Source organism: Oryctolagus cuniculus, chromosome 13, assembly GCF_964237555.1.
Source record: "Oryctolagus cuniculus chromosome 13, mOryCun1.1, whole genome shotgun sequence".
Taxonomy (NCBI): Eukaryota; Metazoa; Chordata; class Mammalia; order Lagomorpha; family Leporidae; genus Oryctolagus; species Oryctolagus cuniculus.
Window position 1 is genome coordinate 721,440 of NC_091444.1, and position 9,352 is coordinate 730,791.

Genomic DNA, 9,352 nt, shown 5'->3' on the forward strand with positions numbered 1-9,352 from the left:
GGGAGACATGGAAGAAGCTCCTGCTCCTGGCTTCAGCCTGGCCCAGCCCCGGCAGCTGTGGCCCTTTGGGGAGTGAACCAGTGGACAGAAGACTTCTCTCTCTCTCTCTCCTCCCCCCTCCCCCCTTAACTCTGCCTCTCAGATAAATAAATAGAAGCGCGCCATGGATTTGAGCAGACGTCTCAATATGGGAGTGGCTCCTTCAGCGTGCTCACTTACCGGAAAGGAAAACACAAACTAAATCCACCCCGAGATACATGACTAAAATTAAAACCCACCGCAGGCCTGAGTGTCCAGCTGCCTCTGTAACGAGTCACCGCACACTTGAGGACTTAGCACAACTGGCCGGCTGGCAGGTCCTGGGACGGTCCCTACAGGACCTGGCACCTGCCTCCCCAGCAGGCCAGCTTCCCCAGACGTCCGCCTAGGCCCTCGTTCCTCAGCGGGACCTCACCCCGCGACCCGACCCCTCCTCGTCTCCTCTCTCCCCTGCCCAAGTCGTTTGGGCCCCTGGTGTGGACAGACGGCAGTGTTCCGGGGCCACCATGTCTTCTGCCCTGCCGGCATGTGAGAGACAAAAACTGCATCCCCGCGGTCCCAGGAGCCTAGAAACACCCCTGCACTCACCCACGGGCGAGTGGAGTCGGGAACCCTGCGTGGGCCCTGGGTGCCCCTGGTCCGACTCCACCTGCCCTCAGCCGCGGGTTCCTGGGGCCCCCACCCCGCCACATCTCCTCTCCCGACACGGCCCTGCCTGTCCTGACTCAGAGCTGCTTCCTGATGGGAGTGGGGGTCCCTGGGGGCCTGGCCAGACGCTGCTTAGAGCGAGGCTCTCCCTTGCAGCCGCCCCCACAGTGACGTAGCAGGCAGGGGCTGGGGTGGGCTCCTGCTCAGCCCTCTTGCTCTTTGCTGGACAGAACATGGGTGGGGCGGGTTTCTAACTGAGTTTGGCTCCATGAAGCAGACTGTTACATCACCAACAGCGGCAGGAACACGCCATCTGAGCCAAGTACCGCCAACAGCCTGTTCCGAGAAGCGGGAACCATGGTGCGTGACAAGCATGGGCGCTGGCGGCTGCACTTCCCTGAAAAGGAGCAAGCCCTGAGGGGTGGAGCCAGGCTGGGGGCGCTGTGGGGGCCCTCTGGGTGGGGGAGCGGCAGTCAGTGAGTGCGGGAGACAGAGGAATGGACACGGACAAGTGTGCTGACCCCGCTGCTCCCAGCGAATGGAGCAAGCCTGGGACAAACAGAAGGCACCACAGGGTCCCAGTGAGAAAAGCCAACAAAAACAGGCGGTTTTACTCAAATTTACAAAACCATTGGACTTTGCATTCAGAGCCTGTGTTTTGGTGACAGCAAGCCTCCATGCAGTGTGTGAAGGGGCAGGCAGGGGTCAGGGGAGAAGGTGTGGGTTGTAGGGGAAGAGAACAAAGTGCTCCCTTGACACTGGGAAGGGTTTTGGAAGAAATGGAACTGAGTCAGACTCGAAGCAGCCAGCAGGGAAACAGTTCAAGGACATGCTGAAAACAGCGGCAGGATTGGAGGCAGACGCTACGGGGGGGCGGGGCCAGGGCCTTCACACTACAGAGGGGACGGGGGTCCAGGGCCTTCACACTATGGGGGGGTGGGGCCGGGGCCTTCACACTACGGGGGGGCCGGGGCCTTCACACTACAGAGGGGGCAGGGGGCCGGGACCTTCACACTACAGAGGGGGTGGGGGGCCGGGGCCTTCACACTACAGAGGGGGCGGGGGGCCGGGGCCTTCACACTACGGGGGGGGCGGGGCCGGGGCCTTCACACTACAGAGGGGGCGGGGCCGGGGCCTTCACACTATGGGGGGGTGGGGCCGGGGCCTTCACACTACGGGGGGGGGCCGGGGCCTTCACACTACAGAGGGGGCGGGGGGCCGGGGCCTTCACACTATGGGGGGGGCGGGGCCAGGGCCTTCACACTACAGAGAGGGCGGGGGGCCGGGGCCTTCACACTATGGGGGGGCGGGGCCGGGGCCTTCACACTACAGAGGGGGCAGGGGGCCGGGGCCTTCACACTATAGGGGGACGGGGGCCGGGGCCTTCACACTATGGGGGGCCGGGGGCCGGGGGCCTTCACACTACAGAGAGGGCTGTAGTGCCCGCATCCCATATGGGCACCGACTCAAGTCCTGGCTGCTCCTCTTCCGATCCAGCTCTGCTGTGGCCTGGGAAAGCAGTGGAAGATGGCCCACGTCCTTAGGCCCCTGGGAGACCCAGAGGAAGCTCCTGGCTCCTGGCTTTGGATTGACCCAGCTCTGGCTGTTGCAGCCATTTGGGGGAGCGAACCAGTGGATGGGAGACCTCTCTCTTTTTCCCTCTCTGTGTAACTCTACCTCTCAAACACTTCAAATAAATAAATAAAGTCTATAAAAAAAGAGAGGCAACTTATGAATCCTTGATGCATCACTTAACAAACAAGAAAAGTGTCTGTTTTAATTTTGATGGATTCGGATGTGAAAGCAGTGCAGGGAGAGGCCCTGGTCCCAACAGCCAGGGTCGGGCCAGGCCGAAGCCAGGCGCCGGCACCTGGAGCTCCACAGGGCTCCGGGGTGGGTGGCAGGTGGCGGGGCGTCACCGCTGCACCAGCAGGGATCTGGACGGGAGGTGGCGAGGCCAGGGCTTGGGCCAGAGCTCCTCTCCAGGATGGCGGCGTGGAGAGCCACAGGGCAGCCCTGCCGGCCGCCGCAGGTCGGGAGCTCGCTCACCGCCGGCCAGCGCTCCCGAAGCGCCTGTAGCCGTCAGCGCCGGGTGATGAACAGATCTTCGCCCCCTTTGTTCACTGACGAGAACGGACAAGTGCTCAGGAAATACTGAGAAGGCGACGACACAGCCCCGAGGCCAGCGCCGCGTCGTCCTGTGAGGGCGGCCACCAGCTGTCGGAGACGGCCGCGCTCCTCCTCGGTGGCCTCGTCTCACTCGGACATTCTCACGGTGTCGCCACGCCCTGGGTCACCTCACTCTGAGGGTCGCCTCGCCCTCGGTCTCCTCACTCTGTGTCCCCGCGCCCTCGGTCACCTCACTCTGTCCCCACGCCCTCGGTCACCTCACTCTGTGTCCCCGCGTCCTCGGACACCTCACTCTGTCCCCACGCCCTCGGTCACCTCACTCTGTGTCCCCGCGTCCTCGGACACCTCACTCTGTGTCCCCGCGCCCTCGGTCTCCTCACTCTGTCCCCGCGCCCTCGGTCTCCTCACTCTGTGTCCCCGCGCCCTCGGTCTCCTCACTCTGTGTCCCCGCGCCCTCGGTCACCTCACTCTGTCCCCACGCCCTCGGTCACCTCACTCTGTGTCCCCGCGTCCTCGGACACCTCACTCTGTCCCCACGCCCTCGGTCACCTCACTCTGTGTCCCCGCGTCCTCGGACACCTCACTCTGTCCCCACGCCCTCGGTCACCTCACTCTGTGTCCCCGCGCCCTCGGTCTCCTCACTCTGTGTCCCCGCGCCCTCGGTCACCTCACTCCGTGTCCCCGCGCCCTCGGTCTCCTCACTCCGTGTCCCCGCGCCCTCGGTCACCTCACTCTGTGTCACCGCGCCCTCGGTCTCCTCACTCCGTGTCCCCGCGCCCTCGGTCACCGCACTCTGTGTCCCCGCGCCCTCGGTCACCTCACTCTGTGTCCCCGCGCCCTCGGTCTCCTCACTCTGTGTCCCCGCGCCCTCGGTCTCCTCACTCTGTCCCCGCGCCCTCGGTCTCCTCACTCTGTGTCCCCGCGCCCTCGGACACCTCACTCTGTGTCCCCGCGCCCTCGGTCTCCTCACTCTGTGTCCCCGCGCCCTCGGTCACCTCACTCTGTCCCCACGCCCTCGGTCACCTCACTCTGTGTCCCCGCGTCCTCGGACACCGCACTCTGTGTCCCCGCGCCCTCGGTCTCCTCACTCTGTCCCCGCGCCCTCGGTCTCCTCACTCTGTGTCCCCGCGCCCTCGGACACCTCACTCTGTGTCCCCGCGCCCTCGGTCTCCTCACTCCGTGTCCCCGCGCCCTCGGTCTCCTCACTCCGTGTCCCCGCGCCCTCGGTCTCCTCACTCTGTGTCCCCGCGCCCTCGGTCTCCTCACTCTGTGTCCCCGCGCCCTCGGTCACCTCACTCTGTGTCCCCGCGCCCTCGGTCTCCTCACTCTGTGTCCCCTCACCCTCGGTCTCCTCACTCCGTGTCCCCGCGCCCTCGGTCACCTCACTCTGTCCCCGCGCCCTCGGTCACCTCACTCCGTGTCCCCGCGCCCTCGGTCACCTCACTCTGTGTCACCGCGCCCTCGGTCTCCTCACTCCGTGTCCCCGCGCCCTCGGTCACCTCACTCTGTGTCACCGCGCCCTCGGTCTCCTCACTCCGTGTCCCCGCGCCCTCGGTCACCTCACTCTGTGTCCCCGCGCCCTCGGTCACCTCACTCTGTCCCCGCGCCCTCGGTCTCCTCACTCTGTGTCCCCGCGCCCTCGGTCTCCTCACTCCGTGTCCCCGCGCCCTCGGTCTCCTCACTCTGTGTCCCTTCATCCTCGGTCTCCTCACTCCGTGTCCCCGCGCTCTCGGTCTCCTCACTCCGTGTCCCCGCGCCCTCGGTCACCTCACTCCGTGTCCCCGCGCCCTCGGTCTCCTCACTCTGAGGGTCGCCTAGCCCTTGGTCACCTTACTCTGAGGGTCACCTCGCCCTCGGTCTCCTCACTCTGTGTCCCTTCATCCTCGGTCACCTCACTCCGTGTCCCCGCGCCCTCGGTCTCCTCACTCCGTGTCCCCGCGCCCTCGGTCACCTCACTCTGTCCCCGCGCCCTCGGTCTCCTCACTCTGTGTCCCCGCGCCCTCGGTCTCCTCACTGAGCTCTCTCTGTCGCCTCACTCTGAGCTCTCAGTATCGCGGACGCCGCTCCCCGCTGTTTACCCTCCTGGTCGCTCCGGGTGGAGATGGAAGGACTCGGCTTTGCTGCTGCTGTGGCGGGAACGCGGCCCCAGCACGCAGACGCAACGTGTGCTGCACACGTGACTCGCACTGCACACGTGACACCACACATGTGCCATCACGTGGCACACGTGACGCCGCAGCCGCCCCTAGTCTCTGGCCTGCTCGTGCTCGCTCCCCACCCCGTGAGAACTCCGGCTCAGCGCACATTTTTTAAAAATATATTTATTTATTTGAAAGTCCAAATTACAGAGAGAGGAGAGGCAGAGAGAGAGAGAGGTCTTCCATCTGCTGGTTCACTCCTCAGATGGCCGCAATGGCTGGAGTTGCGCCGATCCAGAGCCAGGAGCCGCTTCTGGGTCTCCCACGCGGGTGCAGGGGCCCAAGGACTTGGGCCATCTTCCACTGCCTTCCCAGGCCACAGCAGAGAGCGGGATTGGAAGAGGAGCAGCCAGGACTCGAACCGGCGCCCATATGGGATGCTGGCAGCGCAGGCAGTGGCTTTTACCCGCTGTCCACAGCGCCGGCCCCTCAGCACTTGGACCGGCCTGGCCTCCGCGAATCTCGGGAGGAAAGTGGGAACTCCGCCCTCCACTGTGGCCGGTCTCCGTGGGGCCGCTCCAGGGCGTGCACCCACCCGTCCAGGCGTGAGCGGGCTGGCGCAGCTGAGCCTCCTCTGGCCTCCGTGACTCAGAGGACCCGCGCCTTCGGAGGGGGCGCCCCGACTTTCCCAGGAGAGCCCGAGACGACGACCGGCATGTCGGCCTTGGCCGCCTCCCTCCGCCTTTCTGGGGCTCCTGCCGCCCCTCGCAGAGGGGTTGCCCCCCAGTCTCTGACACAAGCTTGCGCGCCCACGAACCAAGGCTGCCAGGAAACAACGCAGAGCCAGGCGCCTGCGCCCTCGGTGGACGCGCCCCCTGCCCGGGGCTGCTGGGGGAGGGGCGGGCACCGCCTGTGAAACCAGCCCAGCCCACCGAGGCGTCTTCCACTGGCTCCTGGGCAGCGCCTTTGGGGAAATCGCCGGGCGGAGTTAATGTTCCGGAACCTTCTGCCGTGAGCTCGAGGCAGATGGGCCAAGACTCTGGGTGGCATTTTTCTGGTCAATCAGGGTGCAAGCGGAAGGCACAAGGCACAAGGCACGGGTTTGTGTGTATTTTGGGGGTGGGGATCCGTGTGTGGATGGAATCCTTATTTAGAGGGACCATGTCCCCTGGGCAAGGGGCACGCTGCTGCCTCCTAGTGGCAGACGAAGGTGAACGGGGAGAAAGGGTCTCTCGGAAGAGGCTGGCGGAGCAGGAGGGTCCTGGATCCTGGTGAAAATCAGACTCCTCTCCCCCTGCTTTTTGGGTCGACACCACCGGGGGGACCAGCACAGACTCTCTGTTGAGGACCAAGCAGCCTCCCTTACGTCCATTTGAACCCTGCGGCCCAGCTGTCTCTGACAGCTTCCCGTGGGCCCCTCTGCTTCTGGACTTCGGAGGGCCCATGAAATGCTCAGCAGGGACCCCTGTGACTGCGGTGGGACAGACTGGTCAGCTCTTGCAGCACTGAGGGGGCGAGGCCTTGTGCGTGGGGCTCACTTCCGAGCCGCCGCCTTCACTGCCCACAGGAGCAAGGCCACACCTCACCACTTGGCTCTCGGACATCTGGCCTGGTTTCCCACCTGCAGCCACGTCCCTACCACTGCGCAGCCACGTTCTGGCCAACAGGAAGCCACTGCTGTCCTGCCACTCTTGGAGCAGGTTTAAGATGGCCCTCAGGGAGGCAACCTCCAAAGCTTTCCGAGACATCACTAGAAATCCAGCCAGGCAGGGGGCAGGTTGGTCAGAGCCCTGGCGTGAGGACATAGGAGCAGCCCTGTGATAAGCTGCCAGGGGAGGTGGTGCGACCGCGGGGCTGAGTCCCGGTTCGACGTGTCCAGACGGCTGTCTGTGGAGGGAGGGCAGGACGGTGCTGACGGAGTGCAGGGGCTGCCCTCAGAGCCCCCTGAACCCCCCGCTGCCTGCCTGGCTCCTTCCAGCAAGCCGAGGGAGCTGGCTGCGAGGACCAGCAGAGGAAAGCCAGTTGTGAGCCGGTGGACCACGCATCACTCCCAGGGTGGCCCTCGCCGCCTCGCGTGTCTCTCCGGTTGCCGGAGACATCCCGTTGGTGTTCCATGCAGAGTGAGTCCCCACAGAGCTCCAGGAAGTCTCCCTCCAGGAGGCCGCCTCGTCTGGCCTAGCCTGGTCTGTGCGGGCCCAGTCCTTGAGTTCCTGGTATGCCAGAGCCATCCCTTACCAAGACCCCGCCACAGCCTCCCCACCTCACTGGGCCGTGTGAGCTGTGGGCCATGTTGCTACGTGCTCAGCGTCTCTCCTGCCTCCCGGCCCTCCGAGCATGGCAGCGCTCGCTCTCCCAGGGTGGAAGGAGGCCTCTGGGATCACTGGAGGGGCGGTGCCTGGCGGAGCGCCGCTGAGTGCCGGCCTGCGGTGGCCCTGCTGCCAGGGGAGCGGTTCTGAGGAGTCTGCAGAGCACACGGTGCAGGGCACGCGCGGTGGGCAGGGCGAGCTCCGTGCAGCTCAGGAAGCGCCGGCGGCATTTTCCAGAATGAGAGGGATACAGACATGGTGCAGGGTGGGCTTCGGCTGCTGGTTAAGACCCCAGTTAGGCTGCCTGTGTCGCACGTCGCAGTGCCTGGGCTTGACCACAGCTCCGGCTTCTGACTGCAGCTTCCTGCCGATGTGCACCTGGGAGGCGGCAGGGATGGCCCAGGCAGTTGGGTCCCTGCCACCCACAGAGGGGACCAGGAGTGAGTTCCTTTCTCCCAGCTTTGGCCACAGGAGACATGTGGGGAGTGAAGCACAGATGGCAGTTTCTCTCTCTTCCTTCCCATCTTGCTTTCTGCCTCTCAGATAAGTAAAAGTAAGTTTTTAAAATCTGGCGTTATTTGCAGCCGGAATTGTGAGCAGACAGAAGCCCCAGCTGCTACCTGCTCAAGCCAGGCTTCTCAGGGCTGCAGGAACTCAGAGCACAAGGCTTTCCCTTGGCCTCCCCTCCCCCAACTCTGAACAGTGACGTCTGAGTTTGGCTCTTCAGGCCTCCCCTTCCCGCCAGGGACCTGCTCCTGGCGCCCGGGTTGCAGTCACTTTGCTGAGGCAGGAGGCTTGCTTCAGACGTGAGCGGTGGCCAGGGCTCGCGTGTGGTTAGGTGGAGGTGGGGGAGAGATGGAGATTCTGAAACACAGGCCCGCGAACTGCACCAGCTAACCCAGAATCCTGCGCTGCTCCAGATTTGGGGGGGCACTGGGAGAAGAAGGGGGGGCGCCTCCGAGGAGAAAGAACCTGGTGAGAGGGAGGACACGCCGAGGGAGGTCTTTTCCGGAGAAACCAGTCTGAGGCCACTTTTCAAGGTGGGAAAGTCCATCCTATCTGCACCCTTGGGTCTGCCAAACAGAAGATGTGTTCAGAAAGATCTACAGGAATCCTGACGGTCAAGAACGACGCCCGTTAACTGATCATAGACCCAAAGTAAGATACAGTGGGACTTCCAGAAGAAAACCAGAGAAAATCTCTGACCTGGTTGGGCAAGAATCCTCTAACTCAACACAAAGAGAACAGAACAGAACAAGAATCCCCGATGAGCTGGCGTCAAAGCCGACTCTCGCGATGTCAGCCACACTGGGGCGCGCATTCGGAATTCCCGTTATCTGCACCACCTTTGAGGTGAGGGAGTGTGGCAATGAGTGCGATTCCCCGTACTGGGCAGGGCTGGGGCAGGAAAGCGAACATTCTAGAAAGACAATGGGGACAGCACAAGGCACAGAAAGCTTCTCGAGCCAGAAGACCCCCACTGCTTTACAAGTTCTCCTTTAAAACTGAGGACAGAATCTAAACAGGCAATGGCTGGAAGCGTGGTCTCAGTTGGTACTGTGAATCCTGCAGACTCAGGATGGTGCGTGGTCTGAGGCCACGTCTCACTCCACGTTACTGTACAAGGGGACCCGAAGCCAGCGACGCTCCTCCCACTCCAGAGACGAGTCCACTGCCCAGCGTGGTCGTCAGGGTTAGTGAGGCGGTAATGCACAATGCAGGACTCGTGATGGGCCCTCGGTGAGTGGAAACCGCCACGGGGTGAAGGTGACGATGACGATGATGACAGTGGTGAAATCTGGGCAACTTCCAGAAGCTGACCAAGATGAGCCTGCTCCTTAGTCGCTCTTGAAGACTTGCATCTCCCCCTTGGACCCTCAGGGTCTAAGGGACGAAGGGCAGCCCTCCCCAGCCCTGGGAACCCACAGGTGCCACTAACCAGCTTCCCGGCCTGTGTGCCACTCAGCCGGCTGGTGGCCGGATCCCTCCAGGCAGCCACGTCTGATCAGCTCCAAACTAGGGCTGGAGAGTGAAGGGCCTGCCCCTCCTGACCTGAGGGTCCCGTACACCGCCCCCTGGACCTGCGTTTCC

The 9,352-nt window shown here is 63.7% G+C and overlaps 1 protein-coding gene across 1 annotated transcript; it reads right to left on the reverse strand.

Moving 5' to 3' along the window:
• Nucleotides 1–3,397: 3,397 nt before the first annotated feature.
• LOC127489475 (ribosome-binding protein 1-like) lies at nt 3,398–5,672 on the reverse strand. Its single transcript, XM_070056213.1, has 4 exons — nt 5,640–5,672; nt 4,412–4,620; nt 3,906–4,202; nt 3,398–3,728 (listed from the first exon to the last, which is right to left on the reverse strand). The coding sequence occupies exons 1-4, from the start codon at nt 5,670–5,672 to the stop codon at nt 3,398–3,400; spliced, it is 870 nt and encodes a 289-aa protein (XP_069912314.1).
• Between the last annotated feature and the right edge of the window lie 3,680 nt (nt 5,673–9,352).

What these genes read in the sequence shown, in the direction of transcription:
- LOC127489475 (XM_070056213.1), bottom strand. Translation starts at nt 5,672, where the DNA reads ATGCCGGTCGTCGTCTCGGGCTCTCCTGGGAAA. An exon ending in TCTCGGGCTCTCCTGGGAAA is followed by an intron (nt 4,621 to 5,639) that starts GTCGGGGCGCCC and finishes GGCGACCCTCAG; the next exon opens with AGTGAGGAGACCGAGGGCGC. An exon ending in ACCGAGGGCGCGGGGACAGA is followed by an intron (nt 3,729 to 3,905) that starts GTGAGGAGACCG and finishes GCGGGGACACAG; the next exon opens with AGTGAGGAGACCGAGGGCGC.